Below are 27955 nucleotides of genomic sequence, written 5' to 3'. Positions count from 1 at the left end.
TAAAATCATTTATTAAAACGCAAATATAAAACAAGAGATGCACTTACAAACATGAAAGAACATCGGGCATATCATCAAACTGGGCAAGCGTCGGCCGATCGCGAACACCAATCGATATCCCTTCTGGTACCAGTTCACATGAGGCAAATCAGCGTGTCACGCCACCCAACGCGTTTCGTGAAAAATTCACGTCGTCTGGGGTATGGGCGACACGCCATATTGCCTCCATTATATAGTAAATGCTGGTACAAGCCACCTCCTCCGTTGTACGAGAGCCTATTCCACTTCCGGGATCAAAGGACCAGGCCTCGCTCTCGTATCCAATAGAGTGCGAGGTCAAAGGGCCAAGGCGGCGGAAGTGACGCTCTCGTTTCCAATGACATACAAGAACAGGGGGCCAGGGCGGCGGAAGTGATCCATGCAATCACCCGCCCCTCTCTGTTTACGACTGAAAAGCGACGCCCCTTACAGCGGCGTGACAACACGCCGTACGTAACGAGCGGATGACGCCACATCGTACGTCACGAGCGGATGACAACACGCCGTACGTAGCGAGCGGATGGACGGCGCACGTCACCCACTACAAGGAAGTATGTGCGCTCCATCTAATGCCATGTCTCGCTTTCAAGGTATATAGACTTTTTTCTTCAGCCACTTGTGAAGAAAATCCCATCATACGTGAGGGATACCAAGCAAATCCTCAATATGTTAAATACCTTCAAACCAACCCCAGGCTTATGGCTCGTGACAGCCGATGTCACATCACTTTACACCATTATTCCCCATGAATTGGGTTTTGAAGCCGCCAGGGTTTATTTGGAGCGAGACTCTGGTCTAACACAGATCCAGATCGATTTCATTTTGGCCCTTTTAGATTTTGCAGCCAAGCATAATTATTTCTGGTTCGATAACCAGTTTTATCGTCAAGACAAAGGGGTTGCCATGGGAGCCAAATATGCCCCTAGCTTGGCTAACTTATTTATGGCCAAATGGGAGGAGGATGTCATCGACTCTCCCAGACGACTGGAGATAGTGCTGTGGGCACGATACATTGATGACCTCCTCCTCCTCTGGGATGGTGACGAACATGAGCTCCATGCTTTTATGGAAGGGTTAAATAACATGAGAGGCATCAAATTTAGCTATGAAGCCAGCCAGGAAGGGGTTAACTTTCTAGATTTAAACATCAAGGTTAATAGTGAGAGTTTTATTACCTCCACCTTCTTCAAATCCACAGATAGGAATTCCTACATTCCTATGGGCAGCTGTCACTTGGACTCTTGGTTAAGGTCGGTCCCTTTGGGACAGTACCTACGCATAAGGAGAAACTGTTCTGATACCAACAAGTTTGATGAGCAAGCTAAGTTACTATCTCAGCGGTTTTCGGAGAAAGGCTACGCGGTAGACCTGCTGACCGAGGCTTATACAAAAGCACGGGATAGAGACAGATCTAGCTTGCTGGCAGATAGGGAGAGTAAGGTCGATGCGAATCAGTCTCTATTACCCTTCGTTACTACCTTCTCGATGCAACATCAGAAGGTTAAACAGCTTATCCGTAGACACTGGCATATTTTGACCACCGACCAAACTCTAGGAACCATCCTACCGGAAATCCCTAGAGTGATTTTTAAAGGAGTCTCTTCATTAGGCAGTATGGTTGCCCCTAGTGTACAGAACCCCCCTGCGAAAGACAGATGCTTCTTTCAGAACCTCAAAGGGTTTTATAGATGCAGGAATTGTCAGGTGTGTTCCTATAATAAGAATAAAAATTCTAAAATCCTTGAATTCGTCTCCACTAGTACCCAGAGAAGGTATACAGTGGAGCTGTTCATCACATGCTCGTCAGAAGCAGTGGTTTATCTCATCCAATGCCCTTGTGGGCTTCAGTACGTGGGGAGAACTAAGAGGGCCCTCAAGGTCAGATTGAATGAGCATATCGCCAACATTAAACAGGGTTTTGACAAACATCCCCCTTTCTAGACATTATGACGAGAAACATGGAAGGGATCCGTCCAACACCCTGTACATGGGGATTGATAAGTACAAACTCCACTGGAGGGGGGGAGCTCTGGTCAGAGAGATCTCACGGTTGGAGATGTCGTGGATCCATAGACTAAAAACTTACACCCCTTACGGTATGAACACAGACACAGACGTTAATGCATTTATTAATAATGCTTAACGGGTCGTTCCTGCCAGGGTTCTAGGCACACACGTAAAGTGTTTATGACTTTTCCATCAGACATTGTGGGATCTGGATATTTGTGGATTTCTCTACCTCAATGTAGTGTTTGATGGTCTTTTCTGTAAGCTCCCATTTTTTCCATTATGAGAGAGAAATATCTTTTTTCTCATAATGTATTGAGTTTTGCATAATATAGTTGTGTATGCCCCTTTCACTTTTAGCTGTGGGTGAACTTCGTAGCCTAGTTAATACTGCTATTATAATATTAGGAAGTGTTTAACCACATAATGAGTTAGCTATGTATTACAAAGTGCCTGGTATGTTTTATCCATTTTGACTATTAATTGTTAGTTATTATTTATTATTTTTTAATTCTGTGGTTGGACAAGTCCCCTCCTCCCTTTTAATTTAATTTTATCTGAGGTATATATATATAATTTTTTATTCTTCCTCCTTCGTGATATGGAGGAAGATTTATTTGTTATGGAGGTCCGTAGCCACGACTACACTGTATTGAAAGCGAGACATGGCACTAGATGAAGCGCACATACTTCCTTGTAGGGGGTGACGTGCGCCGTCCATCCGCCCGCTACGTACGGCGTGTTGTCATCCGCTCGTTACGTACATTGTATTGAAAGCGAGACATGGCATTAGATGGAGCGCACATACTTCCTTGTAGTGGGTGACGTGCGCCGTCCATCCGCTCGCTACGTACAGCGTGTTGTCATCCGCTCGTGACGTACGATGTGGCGTCATCCGCTCGTTACGTACGGCGTGTTGTCACGCCGCTGTAAGGGGCGTCGCTTTTCAGTCGTAAACAGAGAGGGGCGGGTGATTGCATGGATCACTTCCGCCGCCCTGGCCCCCTGATCTTGTATGTCATTGGAAACGAGAGCGTCACTTCCGCCGCCTTGGCCCTTTGACCTCGCACTCTATTGGATACGAGAGCGAGGCCTGGTCCTTTGATCCCGGAAGTGGAATAGGCTCTCATACAACGGAGGAGGTGGCTTGTACCAGCATTTACTATATAATGGAGGCAATATGGCGTGTCGCCCATACCCCAGACGACGTGAATTTTTCACGAAACGCGTTGGGTGGTGTGACACGCTGATTTGCCTCATGTGAACTGGTACCAGAAGGGATATCGATTGGTGTTCGCGATCGGCCGACGCTTGCCCAGTTTGATGATATGCCCGATGTTCTTTCATGTTTGTAAGTGCATCTCTTGTTTTATATTTGCGTTTTAATAAATTATTTTACACTATTTGGAGCATCTTTTCCTCCCTATGGTGAACCTTCCTTGATTCTACAATGCTACACATCTGAGTCCTGCTTCAAACAGCGTTTTTCCCCTGCTGGATGGTTCATGACTGGCGTATCCCCTAACCTGTTTTACGTTAAAGTGTTCCATTTGGAGGGCTCAAGTTTGACCTATCTTCAGACCTATTTTGCGATTAAGCGCTCCTTACTGGGGCATCTGGTAAGGGGCTATTATTACTTGTCTGGTGGAGGTGCACCTGGTTTTACTTCACGTTGATTGAAAAGTTTTACGATTGAATAGATCCCTTCCACATGGGGTGTCTTTCCAGTTGGACTTTTAATGGACTTTGTTATCACATATATTATCAGTACTGTTGGATTCTACTTTACATGTTTTCTCTCTTTGAATCGTTGACTTAGAATTGTATATTTCTTTCCTTTTGGTTCACAACCTATGAGGGGCAATATATATGTTTATTGTATTTAGTTATAAGTAATGTTTTATGGTTTATTTAGTCATAAGATTGGTTTGTTAGAATAATAGATCACAAGATACACTTCTTTAAGGTAGAGTGGCTTATATCCTAATAGAAATATTAGGGATTGCGCAGTTCTCTTCTTTTTCTTTTACTACTATAATGGCACATATGTCATCATGCATTTTGCAAGTATTTTCTCTCGCTAAAACAAATGCTCTTTAAAAACACTGTACCTGCAAAGATGCAAAGGAATACTTACCTCTTCTGCTGCCCATGCAACAGAACACTGCTCTGATGAAGAGTAATCCCCAGGTGAAGTACAGTATCTTCGGAAACCAACATGCCTCGAAGTGTTGGACTCTTAAGTTTAATGCTGTGCTTATTGGTTCCTCTTACTGACCCCCACATCACTACAGGACACAGCAGTGAGATGCAGATCAGTAGGAGAAACCAGTGCTGCATGTAATACAGTCTCAGCCTGGACTGAGAGGCTGTGAGTGCATAATCAGAGCACAGCAGCAAACTGAACAGCTTTTCCCTCATCATCTATTCTCATATGTCCTGAAATTCTCCAGCCCTTCTTCTTGAAGGTAGATGCTTCATCCTTGGGTGTGGGTGCCGTTCTTCAAGTATGTAACGGGAAGCTCCACCTTTGTGCCTTCTTCTTCTCTAGGAAGTTTTTGGATGCTTGCAAGCCGCCTGCCCTGACCTCGGCTCGTTTCCTGGATCCTCTTCTGTCTCCTGCCATCTGTACTCTGCATATGCGAGTGATCTCCATATCATCAGCTGGGCATACCAAGGGGCCGCGACATGGTTCCAGCTTGCTGCAAGTACATGCCCACCATCAGGAGTCCTGGTGAAGAAGCTGTAGACTTCACTCCCTGGGGAACCCCATGTTGGCATTCTACAAGGGCTCACTACTACAGAAACTTGACAGACAGCCACAGTTCTTTTGTTTCTCAACCACAATGTCACAACACCCTTGTTAAGATAGCATACCTCCCAACCGTCCCGGATTCGCTGGGACCATCCCAGGATTTTATGTAAATTCTGGTGTCCCAGCGAATCAAAGCCATCTCTTGGGGAGTAGCCACTTGGCTCCATCGGCTTTCCTGGCGGGGGCGTGCTGGCGTGGGCACCAGCTGGGCTTTTTTCAAGTGGAAAATTCTGCCCCCTCCAGTGTTGCTTATTTCTCCCTGCTTTACAATCGACAGTGCTATATAATTGACTGGACAGAACCCATCCACCCCATCAGAGCATAGAAAGGAGGGGGTGGGGCGGAAGGAGGGGGTGGGGCAGCGCTTAGCCGCATGGCAGAAGCTCCTCCAGCCCCACTGGCTGTCTGCACAGATGATGTAAGTTGTAGCTGCTCTTTTGCAGCAGCACGCTGGTATCTTTTGGTCACAGAGCAGTCTCCTGCTGGATAGTTTTGGCTTTATTACCTGCAATCTCTAGAGATAGCAGTGTGTGAGGACCCCCAGGAGGTTGGCCGTATCTGAGGGGCTATAACTGTCTCATCTGTTTCCAGCAATCCTTTCAATCAACCGCTTTTTTTTTTTTTTTTTTGGGAGAGGTTTTGTGGCAGGAATAGAGCTGTGTACTGGAATGGGTGGGGAGAACTTTGTACTTGGGAGGAGAACTTGGGAGTACACAGCACAGCCCTGCACTCTATAAAAGCGCACCCCTCAACCCTGCACCATTTATGTAGCAGTCTCCTTAACCCTACATTCTGTACACAGCATACCCCTCTTCCTTAATCTCTTTATGTAGCACACCGCTCCATCCTGCAGTCAGTATGTAGTGCACCCCTCAACCCTGCACTCAGTATGTAGTGCAACCCTGCACTCACTACATAGTGCCCCCCTCAACCCTGCACTCACTACATAGTGCCCCCCTCAACCCTGCACTCACTACATAGTGCCCCCCTCAACCCTGCACTCAGTACATAGCGCACCCCTCTACCCTGCACTCTTTATGTAGCGCCCCCCTCAACCCTGCACCCAGTATGTAGCACACTCCACAACCCTGCACTCAGTATGTAGCGCACCACTCAACCCTGCACTCAGTACGTAGCGCACCCTTCGAACCCTGCATGCAGTATGTAGCCAAAACCCCTCAACCCTGCACTTGGTACATAGCGTACCCCTCAACCCTGCACTCAGTACGCAGCACACCCCTCAACCCTGCACTCAGTACATAGTGCACCCCTCAACATTGCACTTAGTACGTAGCGCACCCCTTAACCCTGCAATCAGTATGTAGCGCACCCCTTAACCCTGCAATAAGTATGTGGCGCACCCCTCTCCCTGCACTCAGTACGTAGAGCACCCTTCGAACCATGCACGCAGTAAGTAGCAAAAACCCCTCAACCCTGCATGCAGTATGTAGCAAAAACCCCTCAAACCTGCACGCAGTATGTATAGCGCACCCTTCAACCCTGCACTCAGTACATAGCGTACCCCTCAACCCTGCACTCAGTACGCAGCACACCCCTCAACCCTGCACTCAGTACAGCGCACCCCTCAACATTGTACTTAGTACGTAGTGCACCCCTTAACCCTGCAATCAGTATGTAGCGCACCCGTCACCCTGCACAAAGTATGTGGCGCACCCCTCTCCCTGCACTCAGTACGTAGCGCACCACTTCCTCAGGAGCGGATGCGTAATATGTATCTGCAAAAAGATAAAAAAAAGTGTGTGTGTGTGTGTGTGTGTATATGTATGTATGTGTATATATATATATATATAGAAAGATGCCAATATGGCATATTGATAGTCCCAAATAACAGGTAAACAGCGCAAAGAGTTACTATAGGAGGAAAGAGTAAAAACTCCATCCAACGAATACTTACAAAAAAGGCTCCAAATTCAAACATGCGGTACTAGACAGTGGGGGCTTCTGGGAGTGTCTGTCCCGGGAGCTGTGGTATTGTGGACCCACAGACATGCATGGACCTGGAAGGGTGGGGGTCTCAATGTGGTAGTTTAATCAAATGGTATCTCCCAAGATTTCTATAACAATAATAGAATATATATAACGGAGTGTTCAATGCAACTACTGACATGAATAGATGAAGCCCATTACCCTTGGTGACTACAGAGAAGGAACAAGGGGAGTAGAGTGCTGTGAGATATTTGTTAGTGCATTAGAGATTTTTAATTTTAGCACAGTATATTTGCCTTTATTAAATCAACCCAAATGGGACCTCTTCAACACAATGGACATCAGTACTTTTAATGCCGCGTACACACGTTCAGACTATCCGGCGGACTTAGTCTGGTGGAAACCACCGTAAAGACCGCCGGACTGTCTGAACGAGCGGACCTGCCCACACACGGGACTATCCGCCGTACTTTTGAAATGAACGGACTTGCCCACACACACGGAGGAAAGTCCGTTCATTTTGAGCGTGGCTCCAGGTAGCTGGGACTAGCGAAGGAAGTCAATGTCGCCGCCTGTGGCGGCGAGATTGACACGTCGCTGGCCCCGTCACCTGGTATGGACTAAAAGGGGAAGCCCTACGCCGAAAAAATGGCGTGGGGGCCCCCCCTAGGTCCATGTCAGACCCTTATCCGAGCACGCTACCTGGCCGGTCAGGAAAGGGGGTGGGGACGAGCGACCACCCCCCTCCTCCTGAGCCGTTCCAGGCCGCATGCCCTCAACATGGGGGGGTGCTTTGGGGAAAGGGGGGCCGCGTGGCCCCCCACCCCAAAGCGCCTTGTCCCGATGTTGATGAGGGCAAGGGCCTCTTCCCGACAACCCTGGCCGTTGGTTGTCGGGGTCTGCGGGCGGGGTGCTTATCGGAATCCGTGAGCCCCCTTTAATAAGGGGGCCCCCGGATCTCGCCCCCCTCCACCCGATGTGAATGAGTATGGGGTACAATGTACCCCTACCCATTCACCTGTGATTTTTTTTTAAATAAAACACAACACACAAGGGTTAAAAATAGTTTATTGCACAGCTCCAGTGCTCTTCTTCCATCCTGGGGGGGGGGGGGGGGTGGACTTCTCGCCGGACTCCTCTGCTATCTTCTGCTAGCTCTTTTACTAGCGGAGGAGCCTGGCTTTCTTCTTCGTCGCTGCCCTCTTCTTCTTCCGACTTCGGGGGTCTTGTCCTCCTCTTCGGTTCTTCTTGCTGGGCCTCCACGCCTTCTTCTAGCTCTTTTACAAGCGGTGGCCCAGTCTTCTATTGCCGCTGTCTTCGCCGCCATCTGTTCTTCTCCTCTTGAGCGGTTGACTCATAGCGTGCTCGGATAAGGGTCTGATATAGACATGGGGGGGGGGGGGGGGGCGTTTTTCCGGCGTAGGGCTTCCCCTTTAAGTCCATACCTGGTGACGGGGCCAGCAACTCTTCCTTCGCTAGTCCCAGGTACCTGGAGCCGCGCTCAAAATGAACAGACTTTTCTCTGTGCGGGAAAAGTCCATTCATTTCAAAAGTACAGCGGACTAGCACACACACAGCCGTATTGTCCGCCGGACTGCGAGTCCGGCGGACAAATTTTGGTGCAAAACTAGTTTCTAAGTCCGCCGGACTTTTGGGTCTGGCGGACTCGAGTCCGCCAGACAATCCCATCCGTGTGTGGGCTCTGGCGGACTCGAGTCCGCTGGACTTTTCCACCGGATTGTTTGATCGTGTGTACGTGGCATAACTAGGACTCTCACTTTCTGCTGTGTCTGTTCAGACAAAAGCTAGTGTTCTGTTGTGTGCATTTGACAGGGTCATATTAACTCTCCCTGGCAGAGAATTGTGTTTTTCTGCAAGTGTCATATTCACATTGAAGGTCCCACTATTTCTGCTGTCGAATAGAGAAAATAGAAGACTAAATGCCCATACACATGGGCCGAATGTCGGGAGACAAAAACCAGCCGACATTGGGCCCATGTGTATGTCGAACACGCATGTTGGAAAACCAGTAGCCAACCGACTCCTGTTCAGCGTTCTCAAGCAATGGCAGAGAGAGATGATCGGAGTGTTCTGGCGGGGGCATCCCTTTGTCAGAACACAACAGCTCAGCAGGGGAGATTGCTGTACTAATATTGGATGGTTAGTACAGCGGCTCCGACCAGAGCTGACAGTTGTTTTTTTTTCGTGCAACCCAACTGTTAGTGTGTATGAGGCTTAAAGGACCCTTTAGAGTGACCACCTGGGGAATACAAGGAATGACGTATAGATACTTATACCTACTATTAGGAAACTGAGATAAAGGCTTCCATTGGTAACCTCCTTCTGAAAATACGAGTAGACTGGCTGTGATGTTGATTTCCTGGCTTCAATACTCTTTGTCACGAACTGCAAACATCTGAAGAGAGCCTAAGGGAGCCTCTCTATTTATTTCAGCTAGTTTATTTTATTTCTATTGAATATGCCAACTGAACAAACATTTTACCCATGTCTGATTTTTATTCTTAGATGTTTTGTTCTAAGTAAATATAATGTTCTGTGAAGTTTTGCGCCTGTAGCATGAATAGGTATCTGTCTTCAGCAGTGTTTTATTTTGTGTTTTTTCTAGTCATCAGAGCAGCAGAAAGTAGCTTGGGAGGCACAAGAACCTCATCCTAATGCTGGTCATACACTATACGAAAAATCGGCTGAAATTCGGTCATTTAGACAGTTCGTACTTTTTTCGGCCAGTTAATGGGCACTCCGGGGAACACTGCGCTGCCTAAAAATTAGAATGAATAAAAAAAGAGCAGCTAACACAACAACTAGATAAATTTGTTTCAAAGGTATGTAAATATGTAAAGTGTAGAGCTAAAAAGTAATTGAGACAATGGCCTGGCTAAACAAATACTAGGCCACCATACATGCAAAAGTGAAAAAATAGATTAGTGACTAATGCTAATCATATGCTAAAATAATGTCAAATCTGAAAAGCACAATAAAAAAGTGACCAGTGCAATCATATCATCATCACACATACATAAACATAAAATAAACTTGTAGTGAACTTGTGCAGAAACAAGTTTTTGCAATAAAAATAAAACACTGAACAAATTGTGCAAAGATCTTTAAGTGAAAAAGTCCATCGTGCAAAAATCCCAAGTGATTGATCAGAAGTTCGGAAGTTCTTCAAACAACAAAGGATCTGTATTGACTCGCAATCACCAGTGTGACAACACCACCACCTATAAAGATGTGAGCTTACCAGATAGCTCAGACCCAAAAGAACCTACCTTCTATGAGCCAATAGAGCATAAAGTGTCAGCTGACAGTGTGGAATATGATCCCTGGAAATGTGTCCCAAAACTTTTGGAAAGAGGTCCGTCTCCGCACAAGAGTATATAATGTTCGTAGTCTCCGGTCGGCATAGACCGGAGACTACGAACATTACATACTCTTGTGCGGAGACAGACCTTTTTCCAAAAGTTTTGGGACACATTTCCAGAGATCATATTTGACACTTTAAGCTCTATTGGCTCATAGAACGTAGGTTCTTTTGGGTCTGAGCTATCTGGTAAGCTCACATCTTTATAGATAATGGGCACAAAATCGATAATTGTTGGGACGGTTTTGAGCCCAAAAAAAAACAAGCACAACTTTGGAAATGTTTCCCATCCAAACTGTTTGCACTAGGTATATGTTAAAAAAATGAACAAAAATTTTATTAATTTATGTCCACTATTTTCAAAAATGGGTTAGGCCGATTTTTCCTATAGTGTATGGCCAGCATAAGCCCTTCCCAGCAGAACATATATAGATGTATGGGGAAAAAGTGAGGGGCCTTCGCAGGTACACAGGACTTGTAATTATGGTCCCCCTGTGTCCTGTGTCTGTTGCTGTGTCTTTGCTTTATATATTGCTTATATTGAAGTAAGTTACAACTCATTAGTGTTTTTACTTCTTTTTTTTTTTTTTTTTTTTTTTTAGTGGTCTTATTGGTCGGAGCTGGGCCATGGTGTTTGCTAGTGGAGGCTTTCAAGTAAGACTGTACGATATTGAAAAAGAACAAGTCACTGCTGCCCGGGAGGATATAAGGCAAGTATTTTTCAAAGTGTTGGATATTGTGGCAAGGCCAAGTAGCAGCAGGCAACGTATCTGACATTCCCTGAGTGGGGTGGCAAAAGGGAGAGCCTAACAATTAGGACTGCAAAGGCAAATGTGTGTAGTGCATGTTGACAACTACAGTATCTTGCAAAAGTAAGTACACCCCTCACATTTATGTAAATATTTTATTATATCTTTTCATGTGACAACAGTAAAGAAATGACACTTTGCTACAATGTAAAGTAGTGAGTGTAAAGCTTGTCTAAAAGTGTAAATTCTAAGTAGCATTAGTGTTAGTGCAGGTGATCAGGTACATATATATGACATTATTCATGGGGAAAAAATCCATAGCAATATAAGCCAACAACAGAGCAACACCTAGGATCAGAAGGTGCATTTTTGCTTAGGCTCTGAGCCAGTGCACTGAGCAGAATTTTAAATTTGATTTCTTGTAACCTCAGAGACTTGCATGTAGTGCAGATCCCAGGATGGAGGAAGCTCATAGCCTTGTAGGAAACCTTTGGGCAGTGCACCCTTGTGTATATACTGTGTATTCAAATATTCCTCTCTAAAATGAGAAAAGGCATGAGAATAAATGACAGTCCTGAAAGTGAGTGTCACCCAATCTATATTTAAATTCAACTGAATAAAACCCTTAAATTTATTTTTAAATGCAACTAATGTAAAAACGTGAATTTAGACTTTTGTAATCCAGTCCTCTGCGCAGAATCATTTAGAATGAAGGAGGGAATGCAGTGCTTTGGACTGATCAGATATGCTGCAGTGTAGACCTGGCAGCATTGTGTAAATCTCAAGACTGGATGGGTGGAAATCGCACCAATATTATACTAAAAAATAAGACAAGAACATTTGTAATTTAAGATTGGTATTCCCACTCCCTCTGCTGGTGGTTTCTGGTATTTTTCTTTCCCATGTGCATTTATTGTAAAAAATAAAATCCAGGATACACATTCTTTTTAAAATGATTTTTAATTGTTTTTTCACTCGAACACCCATCTTTTGACCGCCCCATTTTTAAGAAATGTTTTGGTCTTACTCTTTTTTTCATTCGGCAGGCTGGCTAATAGTGCATGGAAGGCTTTACTCTTTCTTTTTAAAAATGATGCAGGTTACAGAATTGTAAAGGAGCAATTTTATTTCCCTCAAATTACATGGGCAGAGTACCACTTTAAAATAACATAAACTTTCCTTACTTTTGCTGTGAAACAGCTACATTATAGGCCTTCTAGTATTTTGTGTTCTAGTCCGCTTTTGGTGTGTGAAAAGGGAGCATAGCCAAAATTCTCCATGCTTTTTAGTATTTGACATCAGTTCCAATGCTGACACTCTTTATTTTTCTGGGCGATATTGCAACTTGCTGAAGCACTGCAAACATGCTTGACAGGTTTCTATACAATATACAGTACAACTGCTTCATATGGTATAGAAGATAGGTACTCTTTAAAATATCAGTCTATCTTGTATTCTGCCTCTAAGCCAGTGTTTCTTAACAGGGAGGCTGAGGCACCCTGGAGTGCTGCCAACACAGGACCCAGTATGTCATGAATTGCCACGGTGTCAGTGGGCCAGCTGCCAACTCCATAACAACCATTGATTCTCTAGAGCAGGATGCAAAATGTCATTTGTTGTAAAGGTGTTAGTGGCTGGTCCGCCCCCCCACACCATGGCAATGTATGACACTGATCCAGGAAAGGTGGCATGCAGGGCCACCCACAGCATCCAGGAGAGGATGGAAGTCTGCCTCCCTCTCACAGTTTGCCTTGCTGCTGAAGCCAAAAAGGTAGGGCTCTGATTTGAAGAGGGTACTGTGCGACTGGTTGGCTCTGTGATGGGGAGGGGGGTGGGACTTTGTGATTGGAGGGAACTGTGCCATGGGGGAATTCTGTCATTGGGGGACCCTGATGTAATGAGAGGACTCTGTGATGGGGTTACTTTGTAATGGGGGTACTCTGATGAGATGGGGACTCTGGCATGAAGGGGGATCGCTAATGTCAAGGGGGACTTCAAATGTGAAGTTAACAGGGTGCCGCAACTGAAATGGTTGAGAAGCACTGCTCTAAGCTATAATAGTATGTTACATATTAAGGCGTTTCCAAAGTCCAATTTTTTTTCCTAAACATATTATACTTGCCTATTCTATGCAAAAGTATTGCACAGAACAGCCCAGAACCTCCTCTTCTGGGGTCCATCGCTGGCACTCTTGGCTCCCCCTCTTCTCCATCTGCCCCATAGCAAGCCACTTGCTATTGGGGCAGACGTCTAAGCTCAAAACTGAGCCAAGCTGTGTGCATCTATTGACACACACAGTGCAGTGCAACTCAGCCCTGCCCCCCCGCTCCCTCCTCTCAGCATTTGATTGACAGCAGCAGGAGCCAATGGCTCTCGCTGCTGCCTTTGTGCCCATGAATAGAGGGAGAGGGGAGAGAAGAGATGCTGCAGTGCACAGCACTGGATCAATTTGGACTTGGTTAAATGTTTAGGCAGGTGGGGGAGCAAAGCAAGCTATAAACAACTTCTACCTTAATGCAGAGAATGTATTAGGTTAAAAGAATGTTTTAGCTTTAGAACCGCTTTTAGGCCTCTTTCACACCAGTGGGGCGATAGGGTCCGCCTGTCCGTTTTTCAGGCGGACCCGATCGGACTACCTATTGTTCTCTATGGGCCGCGGATATCAGTGGATATGTGTCCACTGACATCCGCTGGGCATCAGATCTGCTAAAAACAGACAGATGGGGATACATTCGCCATCCATCCGGCAGATCGGATGACAATCGGATGCAAATGGACATGCAGGCCATTTCCATCCAATGGCCCCATAGAGCTGTGCCCTATCCGCTCTGCATAGCGGCGCGGACACAAATCTGTCATTTGCCTGCTCAGTGGCGATCAGCGGGGGGAGAGCCCCTGCTGAACATATGGATCCACTTGGATGGATCCACTCCAACTGACAGGGGCTTAAGCCAGTGCTATAAATAGTCTTCAGAAATTTGTGACAATGCCACATTGGTACACTGTAATTAGAGCCGCCTTACTGCCCTTTTAAAGAGTTATAGGCAGAATTCTTGGTTGGTGATTGGAAACTGGAGTTGGAAGCACCCAACTTCAAGTTTTCCGTGGCAAGAAAAGTAGCTGAGGTTAATATAGCCCTATGCCTCTTGAGTTAGAGACATTCTATTGAAGAAATATTCTGCGTACAGGGCCGGTGCAAGGATTTTTCACTACACAGGCAACGGTGCAATCCCCCCCTCCGATTTGGCATACACTTTATTTGTGCTCCATTAAGCTATAGTGGTTCTAGTGCCTAAACATGCATGGAAAACCTGTGCATCCCTGTGCAGGTAAACATGGCCCTCCATGGGCGTATACTTTAGTATGACACATGTGAACAATGCTTTCGTAGCAATTTACGAGGAATTTTGTAAGTTATGTTGTGTTTATGTGCACTATTAATGATTTTAGTCACCCCTCCTCTCCGCACCCTCTGCCGATAACGGTGATCTTGCGGCGAATCCACCGCAGAGACCACCATTATCGTAAAAAGATGATACATCGGTTGTGACAGCAGCTGCTGCCCTTACAGAGATATCCATCTTTAAACTGCTGACGTATATGTACAGGAGCCAGTCGGCAAGTGGTTAAGCTTTTATATTTAGTAGGAAATTTGTCAAATATACCCTGTTTTTATCTGCTAATAATGATTTTAATGTATTTTTTATGAAAATATTGTTTTAATAAACATATGCACAAATATCATTGCGCCCTGAAAGTCTGTAGCACCTTATTTGCATTTTACTGGTCATGTGCTTTCAGAAAATATATGGTTTGGGGGGGTCTTTAACAAACTCCTAAAAGCTGTAAGGGAAAAATAAAAATGGCCTGGCCACCTCAGTGTAAAAATGGAGCAGAGGGCCTGGTAGTAAAAGGGTTAAAGTGTTGTGTGTTTTTGTTTGTTTTGTTAAACTTGGGGCCCTTTCACACGGAACGCAGTTGGATTAATTTTGAAGTGCACGCCAACTGCATAGACAGCCCAAGATCAAGGTAATCCTATAGACATAGTTTACATCAGTGCAGTTCAGCGCAGTTAAAAAAAAAAAAAAAAAAAAAAAAGTAGAGCATGCTGCATTTTACTGCATTGCAAATCCAGGTAACGCGCTACAAACGTGCTTCAAATGCGAACACAACGCATGCAGAATGCATTCAAGCGCACATCAAGTGTGCGGAAAGCACATTTCAGATGCATGTAAACTTGCATTCAAAACCCACAGTTGTGGACAGTTTCTGGTATGAATGGACCCTTCCCTGCTCTGTGCAGTGGTTTTGCACAGAGCAGCCGAGATCCTCCTCTTCTCGAGGCCCTCGCCAGCACTCCTGGCCCTTCCCTCCTGCTTGCTATGGGGGAACCTGAGCCAAGCTGCTCCTCTGTGTGTTGATTTCCTCCCTGTCCCCTCTCTCTCTCCTCATTGGCTTTGACAGCAGCGGGAGCCAATGGCGCCCGCTGCTGTGTCTCAGCCAATCAGCAGACAGAGTCCCGGACAGCTGACGCTCTTGTGCAAAATCACTGGACCCCAATGGGGCTCAGGTATTGGGGGGCTACTGCACACTAAGGAGTTTTTTAACCTAATGCATAGAATGCAGTGGTGGCTGGTGATCAATGATTGGGGGGGGGGGGGGAACCAGTGCCAACGACCCCCCCCCCCCTCTGGGAGCTGGACGGTAATGCAGCAATTCTCTCCCCCCCCCCCCCCCCCCCCGGCAATCGGGTCTCAGGAACTGCTTACTGATTTACCGGGAGGAGAATCAGGAAAACAATAGCAAATATTAATTCACTGTTGTCACACAAGTGGGTGGGCTCACTACACTCTGAGCCCATCCTTTTTTAAGCCAATTAGAGCCTCAGGCTCTAATCACGCTTAAAAAAAACCCCCAAAAAACATTGATATCCATGCATACGGCGCCACTGCATGTAGATTAGAGGGACGGACACATGGATGGATGGATGGTCCACCACTGATAGAGTGCATTAAGATAAAAAAAAACTTTCTGCCTTTAGAGACACTTTAAAGTGGAAGTAAACCCTCCTATCGTTTTCAGCCAAGGAAGCTGCCATCATGGCCTCTGTTTAATCCTAACTGCCATGAAGCTGCACATGTGATCAGTTATGACACCAGCCATTGGATAGTTTGACAGTTTGGTTGAAAGTACAACATATGTGACAGTTAGCATTTCCGGAATGCTGGGAATGTAACTGTTTTTTCAAACTGCTAGATCGATGGGTTTACTTCCACTTTAAGAATATATACGTGAATACATTTTTTTTTTTTTGCTGAGGGTTCAGGGTTCCATTTTTGTGTTTAGGCTTGTGGAGGTTTGCAGATCATCCGCAGAAAAGAGGGTAAGGTGATCTTCTTAGAGACACCAGCTGCTTATAAAGAAAGCTGTCCCTGATATTCCATGATTCCTCTCAGGAATGTTGTTTTTTTTTTTTTTTTTTGGATTACTTGCACTTTTTAGTTTTCTTGACCAAACTGTTACTAATTTGGACAATGTTTTGTGTGTATACTTTATATTATTGATCATGAGTCACAACTTTTGGACATGAGATATTAAAGAACGCTTAACATAATGGATGAATGCAGCATGCCATGGCAGAAAGTGGGCATGACCAGCAAAAGGTGGGCATGGTTTAAGAGATTGCAGGGCTGGGGGGTGGGGGAACAGAGACTGCAGGACTTGACAGGAGACATGGAGATTGCCGGACATGGGGAATGTAGGACCAGAGAGGGGACACAGAGTCTGTAGGATAGAGGAGAAGACAGATTACTGGGGAGGAGACATGGAGGACGAAGAACTGGGAAGCAAAACAGAGACTGAAGGACTCGGCAGGGAACACAGAGACTGAAGGACTCGGCAGGGAACGCGGAGCCTGAAGGACTCGGCAGGGAACGCGGAGCCTGAAGGACTCGGCAGGGAACGCGGAGCCTGAGGGGCCCGGCAGGGAACGCGGAGCCTGAGGGGCCCGGCAGGGAACGCGGAGCCTGAGGGGCCCGGCAGGGAACGCGGAGCCTGAGGGGCCCGGCAGGGAACGCGGAGCCTGAGGGGCCCGGCAGGGAACGCGGAGCCTGAGGGGCCCGGCAGGGAACGCGGAGCCTTAGGCCGCGTACACACGCGCGGACTGTTCGCCCAACTTTGTCCGCTGAACAGTGTTTGGGCGGACAGTCCGCTCGTGTGTGGGCTTTCAGCGGACAGTTTCAGCGGACAGTTTGACGAACAAGGTTTTACGGAATTTCCGAAAAACTGTCCGCTGAAACCTTGTTTCAGCGAACAGTCCGCTCGTGTGTAGGCTTGTTCGTCAAACAAAGTTGCGCGCATGCTCAGAAAGGATTTTCACGCCGAAAGTTATAATGCAGTGTATAGGACGTCGTATTTTTCGTCCCGTCGTACGTGCCGTTCACGTCATCGCGCACGGTTTCAGCAAACTGTTCGTTCGTCGTGTGTGGCCATGTCCGTCCATGCTAATTTTGAGCGGACTGTTTGCCGAAACTGTTGGACGGACAAAGTTGGGCGAACAGTCCGCCCGTGTGTACGCGGCCTGAGGGGCCCGGCAGGGAACGCGGAGCCTGAGGGGCCCGGCAGGGAACACAGCCTGCATGACTCTTTATCACCCAAGGTGAAGTACAACCAGTGTGTAAAAACTCCCTAAGAACAGGTCAGAATCTTTCTGTTGGTGTTGGGTGGGGACCAAGGAAATTCCCGACGCAAAAGCAACTTTTTGCAAGGAAGTGCCAATATCCTAATCTAGGAGATATCTGCCCAACCAGACCTTATTAGACGGCCAGGCTGATCATGTCTTAGTGACAAAACATAGTTCTATAAAAAAAAATATATAGATGATGCTAACAAAATTGGTGTTTTTTTTTTTTGTTTTGTTTTTTAGCAAAGGTTAAGTTTATGCTACAATTCATATTATTGTTGTATTAAAGGTTCTTTTGTCCATCTTTAAACTAGGAAGCAAATGGATGAACTCACAAAATCAGGGATGCTGAGAGGAAGTCTGAGCGCTGACCAACAAATGTCTCTTATAAGTGGCAGCAGTGACTTGAAGACGGCTTTAGAGGGAGCTATATTCATTCAAGTAAGAGAATATGTTTTATTCATGCTTGTCATGATTTACGTAAGAACACACTAATTGTGTATAATTACATTGTTATTTATTCATTTCTAAGGGCCCCTGGCTCTTTTAAGTTACGGTACCTATTAGAAAACCAAACAGTTTTTGATTGCAGACCTTTTACAATATTTACATCCGGTCACATTCCATTTATCCACCTCCTCTATTTGCTCTGCCTGCCGTTTTCACTTACCTGGGTGAAAGAATATGGGGGATGGCACAAATACTTGAAATAAGATCTGTAGAGCAAAGTAAGTTGCCAAAAAGTTGGATGTAATTTTCTAAAGATCCTGCCCCAGTTCCCTCCATCAGAATGATTATTTCTTGATTTGAGTGTAGATTCTTTCAAATGCAAGCCGGCCACTGTGGCTGAGAAAGCATGCCGGTGTACAACAGAACTATAAGAACAGCTATGGGGCCGTTCCTCAACTCTCTCACACACATACATTCATAAGTCCTATGCAAGTGCTTGTATTGACACCCATGATAATACAGTTATCTGGTAAATGTTTCACAGTTGACAACAGTCCACTGGCCAGTCATTTCTAGCCAGGCAAGTTACACACAATAGTGAGTGAGCACACGCACAAATTTTATCATGCAAAAGAGCACATTCTAGCAATAGTGTTCTGTATATACAAATTGATACAGCATTTGAAAGGGCATGTATAAAACAAACAGTGAATGACAATAATTCAATATACCCTAATATGTACAGTCATGTGACATAGTACAGCAATAGCTATCACTACCAAAACATAAAACCTAGTACACAAGATCAGAAAATCCGGATGAAAAATTCTGCTTTCAAATCGATCATACGATAATCTAAACATTAATACACAGCTTTCGTGAGCCGATCAGATAATTTTGGCCGAACTGTCATGAAGGGACAAACACGAAAAATTTTCTCGTATGATTTTTGTTTTAATCAGTACAGTTTTTGTCCAAAAATACAATGCAATACATTATATCACTTCAATTTTTATTCTGTCTTTTTTGTAACTTTAGTAATCACTTAATTTTTGATGTGGAGACTAGCAAAAAAAAAAAGACTATAATTCGTCCAATAATCTTAATGTGTTTGCAAGGCCTAAGAAAGCAAAAAGCAATAGCAGGTGGCTATTCAGTCAGGAAAAAAGTGAAGTGAAGCCAAGGTAAAGGTATATAGTACCCCTTTCTGACAGAAGGTTTCAGTACATTGCTGCTGATATCAGAAATATCAGTTAGTACACAAACTTGTGCAACACTTATCTGTGCACCCATTTTATGCAGACTTTTAGTTTTTTTGTATGAAGGTTTCTAATACCGTGTACACACGATTGTGTGTGGGCTCCAGCGGACTTTTTCTTCCCAAAAGTCCGGCGGACTTAGAAATAAGACTTGCTTCAAAATTGTTCACCGGACAATCCGTTCGTCTGTGTGCTAGTCCGACGGACTAAAACCGGCGCTAATGCAGCTATTGGCTACTGGCTATGAACTTCCTTATTCTACGTCATCACATTTGAATCCGTCTGACTTTTGGAGTGATTGCGTATGGCCAAGTCCGTTCGCTTGAAAGTCTGGCGGACCTCAGCTGCGAAATCCATCAGATTGTCCGCCGGACAGTCCGATCGTGTGTACGTGGCATAACAGCTCAAAGAGGAGTTCCACCCAAAAAGGGAAATTCCACTTTAAGCATTCCTCGATCCCCTTATTTGCCTAATTTGGCATGTCATTCTTTTTAGTTTTTACAGGTATCCAGCTACCACTTCCTGCTCTCATTGCCTCGCCGCCTAGGCGACTCCTCCTCTCGCTCTCTGCAATCTTCTGGGACATGTCACAAGTCGCAGAAGATTGCCTGGTCACTAAGAGAGAACAGCGTGGCTCGCGCATGCTCAGTGCACACCCGGCTGTGAAGCCGCAAGTTGGCACAGCCGGGTGCCCACACTTCCAATGGCGGTGCCACAGAGAGACGGGGGGGGGGGGGGGGGAGAGGAGCGAGGCTTTGGGCGGCCCTACCGCTTGATCGCGTGACAGGTTAGTGTCTGTTTATTAAAAGTCAGCAGCTACACTTTGTGTAGCTGCTGACTTGTAATAAACTTACAATCGAGTGGAACTCCGCTTTAACTAATTGATGTAGCTATATTAGTATCCCCAAGATGATCCATCATTTCAGTCCTGTTTTAAAATCTATAAAGAATTGTTAATCAGTGTTTAATTAGGCAATATTAGTTTCATTTTGTTTTGGCATGAATCAATGTGTAGCAGTTTTAATGCTTTACTGCACCTCTAAGAAGAACCTTTATACCTGGCACAGACAAGTATGAGCACATTTACGGCTTGCTCATTGTAAGAGTGCCAGTTTGCGCAAGAAGCAGTAGCACAGGTTTTTGTACAGCCTGGTACAGAAGTGCGTGCTTTCTCAATCCTGCAAATTTCCATTATCAACGTTAACCCGTCACTAGCCAGGACAGCTTTTATTACCATATGATATTACAAATGTTCAGTATAACCTGCATGTCAAAATGATCTGAAGATCCAGATGTATAGGCAGATGAAACTGGTTTTAAAGTCAGACAGCTTATTACCCTAATGCCTTCCCTGCATTAAGTTAAAAACCTTTCACTAGCTAATAATGAGAATACTTATACCCCCTGTCACTTCTGTTGATCCAGTGCTGTGCCCATCTGCAGCAGCGCTGGTTCCTCTCCCTCTTTTCACAGGGACTTAGGCTGTCAATGAAATCCTGTGAGGAGAGAGCAGGGGGTGGGGCTGAATCCTATATGGTGTCTATGGATACACACAGCCTGGCTCAGAAGCATGCTGCACATTTTATCCCATAGCACACAGCTTGCTATGAGGGCACACTTAGGGAAAATTGGCAGGGGGACTACAGAAGAGGTGGTAAGGGGCTGCTTTGCGCAATAAGTTTGCACAGAGAAGGTAGATATAAACCTCCTTTGTTTTCATTTTATGTAAAAAAAACTTGAGCCTTTATCACTTTAAGGTGGTTGTAAAGGCTCACATTTTATTTTCTTAAAATAATAAAAACATTATACTTACAGTGGATATAAAGTGTACACCCCCCGGGTAAAATGTCAGGTTTCTGTGATGTATAAAAATGAGACCAAGATAAATCATTTTAGAACTTTTTCCACCTTTAATGTTACCTATAAACTGTACAACTCGTACCGTACAAGTTGAACAACAAACTGAAATCTTTTAGGTGGAGGGAAGTAAAAATAAAAAAATAAAATATGGTTGCATACAGTAAGTGTGTACACCCTTAAACTAATACTGTGTTGAAGCACCTTTTGATTTTATTACAACACTCTTTTTGGGTATGAGTGTATCGGCATGGCATATCTTGACTTGACAATATTTGCCCACTCTTCTTTGCAAAAACACTCTAAATCTGTCAGATTGCGGGTGCATCTCCTGTGCACAGCCCTCTTCAGATCACCCCATAGATTTTTAATCAGATTCAGGTCTGGGTTCTGTCTGGGCCATTCCAAAACTTTAATCTTCTTCTGATGAAGCCATTCCATTGTTGATTTGGATATATGCTTTGGGTCGTAGTCATGCTGAAAGATGAAGTTCCTCTTCATGTCCAGCTTTCTAGCAGAAGTCTGAAGGTTTTGTGCCAATATTGACTGGTATTTGGAACTGTTCATAATTTCCTCTACCTTGAGGCCCCTGTTCCAGCTGAAGAAAAACAGCCTCAAAGCATGATGCTGCCACCACCATGCTTCACTGTGGGTGTGGTGTTCTTTTGGTAAAAGTTTGTCGCCATTCCACGAGTGGGTGCAATTTTATAGCATGACGTGTTGGATATCAATTTACTCGCCGTAACATTATCTTTCACAATATAAAAAAAATTGGGCTAACTTTACTGGTGTCTTATTTTTTAATTTAACCACTTGCCGACCGCCGCACGACGATATACGTCGGCAGAATGGCACGGGCAGGCATATGGGCGTATATATAAGTCCCTGCCTGCCCGCGGGTGGGGGGCCCGATCGGGCCCCCCCCCGGTGCCTGCGGCGGTCGGCATTCCTTCGAGAGCGATCCGGGATGAGGGGGCGGCCATTCATTCATGGCCACCCCCTCGCGATCGCTCTCGACGAATGGAAATCCCCCGTGACATCACTTCCTCTCCTGTAATGTAAACACAGGAGAGGAAGTGATGTATTCTCTCCTCCGTGTCGGTATTTTTCGTTCCGACACGGAGGAGAGCGGATCGGTGAGTTGCACCAACACTCTACACACACAGTAGAACATGCCAGGCACACTCACACCCCCCCTTTACCCCCCGATCACCCCCCCAATTACCCCTGCCCCCCAGTCACAGTGACACCAATGTCATATTTTTTTTTTTTTTTTTTTGCATTGGTGTCATTTGTGACTGTAATAACTGTTAGGGCAGTTAGAGTTAGCCCCCTTTAGTTCTAATGTACCCCCCTAACCCCCCCAATAAAGGTTTAACCCCGTGATCACCCCCCGTCGCCAGTGTCACTAAGGCTGGGTTCACATTGCAGCGGTTTATGAGAACGAATGTGATTCGCACCGCACTGCAGTGCAAATCACATCCGATCTCTGTGCGATTCGAGTTCAGCCATTCGCCGCACCCGCCGCACCCGCCGCAAATTCGCACGGGACCCTTTTTTTGGCCCGCAGCAGAATCGGATCGCATGGGTGTTCACACCATGCGATCCGAGTTTGCAGATCGCACTGCGATATGCGAACTGATCTGGGGGTGTCAGTAACATTTCACTGACACTCCCAGCAGTTCGCATAGGGCAGTGTGAACTGCCGCCGGGAGGCATGCGATGCGGGAACCCGCCGCGGATTTGCGGCGTTTCCGCATCGCTCCAGTGTGAACCCAGCCTAATAAGCGATCATTTTTCTGATCGCCGTATTAGTGTCACAGGTGACGCTAGTTAGGCAGGTAGGTATTTAGGTTCGCCGCAGCTTTTTATAGCGCCAGGGACCCCCATATACTACCGCATAAAGCCCCCTGATTTCCCCCTAGTTAACCCTTTCACCTGTGATCACCATATAACTGTTACAGGTGACGCTGGTTGGTTAGTTATTTTTTTATAGTTTCAGGGCACCCGCCATTTATTACCTAATAAAGGTTTAACCCCCTGATCACCCGGCGGGTGTCATTTGTGACTAATAACTGTTAGGGCAGTTAGGGTTAGCCCCCTTTAGTTCTAAGGTACCCCCCTAACCCCCCCAATAAAGGTTTAACCCCGTGATCACCCCCCGTCGCCAGTGTCACTAAGGCTGGGTTCACATTGCAGCGGTTTGAGAACGGATGTGATTCGCACCGCACTGCAGTGCAAATCACATCCGATCTCTGTGCGATTCGAGTTCAGCCATTCGCCGCACCCGCCGCACCCGCCGCAAATTCGCACGGGACCCTTTTTTTGGCCCGCAGCAGAATCGGATCGCATGGGTGTTCACACCATGCGATCCGAGTTTGCAGATCGCACTGCGATATGCGAACTGATCTGGGGGTGTCAGTAACATTTCACTGACACTCCCAGCAGTTCGCATAGGGCAGTGTGAACTGCCGCCGGGAGGCATGCGATGCGGGAACCCGCCGCGCATTCGTGGCGTTCCCGCATCGCTCCAGTGTGAACCCAGCCTAATAAGCGATCGTTTTTCTGATCGCTGTATTAGTGTCACAGGTGACGCTAGTTAGGCAGGTAGGTATTTAGGTTCGCCGCAGCTTTTTATAGCGCCAGGGACCCCCATATACTACCGCATAAAGCCCCCTGATTGCCCCCTAGTTAACCCTTTCACCAGTGATCACCATATAACTGTTACAGGTGACGCTGGTTGGTTAGTTATTTTTTTATAGTTTCAGGGCACCCGCCATTTATTACCTAGTCTCACTAGTGTACCCCTAAATTTAGGGGTGTCTACTTTCCAAAATGGGGTCATTTGGGGGGGGTTTGTGCCATCTTGGCATTTTATGGCCTTCAAAACTGTAACGCCCTTAGAAAGCCTGAAGGCGGTGCTTGGTTTTCGGGGCCCCGAACGCGGCTAGGCTCCCAAAAAGTCCCACATATGTGGTATCCCCGTACTCAGGAGAAGCAGCAGAATTTATTTTGGGGTGTCATTTCACATATGCCCATGGCATGCGTGAGCAATATATCATTTAGTGACAACTTTGTGAAAAAAAAAAAAAAAGTTTGTACTTTTCCCGCAACTTGTGGCAAAATATAAAATATTCCATGGACTCAACATGCCTCTCAGCAAATAGCTTGGGGTGTCTACTTTCTAAAATGGGGTCATTTGTGGGGGTTTTGTGCCATCTTGGCATTTTATGGCCTTCAAAACTGTAATAGGTAGTGAGAAGTGAACTCAAAAATTTACGCCCTTAGAAAGCCTGAAGGCGGTGCTTGGTTTTCGGGGCCCCGTACGCGGCTAGGCTCCCAAAAAGTCCCACATATGTGGTATCCCCGTACTCAGGAGAAGCAGCAGAATTTATTTTGGGGTGTAATTTCACATACGCCCATAGCATGTGTGAGCAATATATCATTTAGTGACAACTTTGTGTAAAAAAAAAAAATAAATAATTTTTTTTTGTCATTATTCAATCGCTTGAGGCAAAAAAATAAAATATTCAATGGGCTCAACATGCCTCTTATCAATTTCCTTAGGGGGTCTACTTTCCAAAATGGGGTCATTTGGGGGGGTTTTGTATTGCCCTGCCATTTTAGCACCTCAAGAAATGAGATAGGCAGTCGTAAACTAAAAGCTGCGTAAATTCCAGAAAACGTACCTTAGTTTGTAGATGTGACAACTTTTGCGCAAACCAATAAATATACAATTATTGACTTTTTTTTTACCAAAGACATGTGGCTGAATACATTTTGGCCTAAATGTATGACTAAAATTGAGTTTATTGGATTTTTCTAATAACAAAAAGTAGAAAATATCATTTTTTTTCAAAATTTGCGGTCTTTTTACGTTTATATCGCAAAAAATAAAAATCGCAGAGGCAATCAAATACCATCAAAAGAAAGCTCTATTTGTGGGAAGAAAAGGACGCAAATTTTGTTTGGGTACAACATTGCATGACCGCGCAATTACCAGTTAAAGCAGCGCAGTGCCAAAGTGTAAAAAGACCTCTGGTCATTTACCAGCAAAATGGTCCGGTCTGAAAGTGGTTAAAAAAAGTGTATTTTTTCCAAAACAATTGCGCTTGTAAGACCGCTGTGCATATACAGTATGACAGAAAGTATTGCAATGACCGCCATTTTATTCTCTAGGGTGTTAGAAAAAAATGTGTAATGTTTGGGGTTTCTAAGTAATTTTCTAGCAAAAAGCAAACTGTTTATAACTTAACCACTTCAGCTCCGGACCAATAAACACCTTAAGGACCAGAGGTCTTTTTGCAATTTCGCACTGCGCTGCTTTAACTGGTAATTGCGCGGTCATGCAATATTGCACCCAAACGAAATTTGCGTTCTTTTCTTCCCACAAATAGAGCTTTCTTTTGATGGTATTTGATTGCCTCTGCGATTTTTTTTTTTTTTTTTTTTTTTTTTTGCGATATAAATGGAAAAAGAGCGAAAATTTGGAAAAAATAAAAGATATTTTCTTCTTTTTGTTATAAGAAAAATTGAATAAACTAAATTTTAGTCATACATTGAGGGCAAAATGTATTCAGCCACATGTCTTTAGTAAAAAAAATGTCAATAAGCGTATATTTTTTGGTTTGCGCAAAAGTTATAGCGTCTACAAACTAGAGTACATTTTCTGGAATTTACACAGCTTTTAATTTATGACTGCCGATCTCATTTCTTGAGGTGCTAAAATGGCAGGGCAGTACAAATCCCCCCCAAATGACCCCATTTTGGAAAGTAGACACCCCAAGGAAATTGCTGATGGGTATGTTGAGCCCATTGAATATTTATTTTTTTTGTCCTAAGGGATTGAATAATGACAAAAAAAAAAAAAAAAAAATTTTTTTACAAAAAGTTGTCACTAAATGATATATTGCTCACACATGCCATGGTTATATGTGGAATTGCACCCCAAAATATATTCCGCTACTTCTCCCGAGTATAGGAATACCACATGTGTGGGACTTTTTGGGAGTCTAGTCGCGCACGGCACCCCGAAAACCAATCACCACCTTCAGGATTTCTAAGGGTGCAAATTTTTGATTTAACTCCTCACTACCTATCACAGTTTCGAAGGCCATAAAATGCCAAAATAGCACAAAACCCCCCAAAATGACCCCATTTTGGAAAGTAGACACCCCAAGCTATTTACTGAGAGGCATGTTGAGTCTATGGAATATTTTATATTTTGCCACAAGTTGCGGGAATATTACAAACTTTTTTTTTTTTTGCACCAAGTTGTCACTAAATGATATATTGCTCACACATGCTATGGGCATATGTGAAATGACACCCCAAAATAAATTCTGCTGCTTCTCCCGAGTACGGGGATACCACATGTGGGGGACTTTTTGGGAGCCTAGCCACGTACGGGACCCCGAAAACCAAGCACTGCCTTCCGGATTTGAATATAAAATGCTACCAAAAAAACCTGTTGGCGATGGCAGGGATCAGGCCTGACTCTGCGATCGCTGCAGTTATGTGTTTAGTGTTTTGTAAGTGACAGTGATCGATCGATACTGCACTGGGGTGGGCTGGGCAGAGGGGCAAAATGCAGGTGCTAGCAGGTATTTGGGCTGATCCCGCTAACAATGCGTTTTTTTGGAACCCTAAACTGCTGGGGACGCTAGTATAGATCTGATCAGATCAGATATTGATCTGTTCAGATTCTATACCACTACGGGAGGTGTATGCTTTGCGCGTGGGTGTTAGCGGTACTGGCACTAACCTAGCGCTGCCTGGGGCGACGCAGACCCTGACCCTAAAACCTAATTGATATCACCCGCCGGGTGATCAGGGGGTTAAACCTTTATTGGGTAATAAATGGTGGGTGCCCTGATGCTATAAAAAACAAACTAACCAGAGTCACCCGTAACACTTATACGGTGATCAGTGGTGAAAGGGTTAACTAGGGGCAATCAGGGGGTTCAAATTTTTATTAGGTAGTATATGGGGGTCCCTGGCGCTATATAAAAACCTGACGGGGAACCTAAATAACTAACTGGCTAACCAGCGTCACCAGTGACACTTATACTGTGATCGCTGGTGAAAGGGGGTGAAAGGGTTAACTAGCAGCAATCAGGGGGTTAAAACCATTATTGGGTAGTATATCGGGGTACCTAGCGCTATAAAAACCTGGCGGTGAACCTAAAAAAATAACTAGCTACCTAGCGACTGTAGCGACACTAATGCAGCGATCAGAAAAACGATCGCTTAGTGACACTGGCAAAAGGGGGTGAAAGGGTTAACTAGCTGCAATCAGGGGGTTAAAACCATTATTGGGTAGTATATCGGGGTACCTAGCGATATAAAAACCTGGCGGTGAACCTAAAAAAATAACTAGCTACCTAGCGACACATGCAGCGATCAGAAAAATGATCGCTTAGTGACACTGGCAAAAGGGGGTGAAAGGGTTAACTCTAGGGGCAATCAGGGGGTTAAATCTTTATTGGGGGGTGATAGGGGGCTACCCTGGACCTAACACTAACTGTCCTGACAGTTTTTACTGTCACAACTGACACTGCATTGATCAGTAAAGAAATGATCAATGCAATCAGTGACACTGTGACTGGGGGGGGGAGGGGGATCGGGGGGCGATCGGGGTGGGGGGTTTGTGTGCCTGTGTGTACCTACATGTCAGTGTAGTGTTGGTGCACACTTACTATTAGTCTTCTCCTCGTAGTCCGGTCAAAAAGACCGCCCCGAGGAGAATGACATCACTTCCTCCTTCCT

General features: G+C 45.2%; 1 protein-coding gene across 3 annotated transcripts in view; it reads left to right on the top strand.

Annotated features, from left to right (window-relative positions):
• Positions 1 to 27955, top strand: part of CRYL1 (crystallin lambda 1) — a 211959-nt gene that overhangs the window by 46835 nt on the left and 137169 nt on the right. For 2 of the 3 annotated variants that reach the window (XM_077484005.1, XM_077484004.1), the window contains exons 3-4: positions 10793 to 10900; positions 17936 to 18062. In XM_077484005.1, the coding sequence (XP_077340131.1) occupies positions 10793 to 10900; positions 17936 to 18062 (235 nt within the window). Of the gene's footprint in view, positions 1 to 10792; positions 10905 to 17935; positions 18063 to 27955 lie in introns of all 3 variants that reach the window. The other variant, XM_077484006.1, reaches the window with a different exon arrangement.

Source organism: Lithobates pipiens, unplaced genomic scaffold (genome assembly GCF_037356315.1).
Source record: "Lithobates pipiens isolate NorthernLeopardFrog02 unplaced genomic scaffold, aLitPip1_a1.2 Scaffold_16, whole genome shotgun sequence".
Lineage (NCBI taxonomy): Eukaryota > Metazoa > Chordata > Amphibia > Anura > Ranidae > Lithobates > Lithobates pipiens.
The sequence above is the reverse complement of the archived record's forward strand: the minus strand, read 5'-3'. Positions and strand labels throughout refer to the sequence as shown.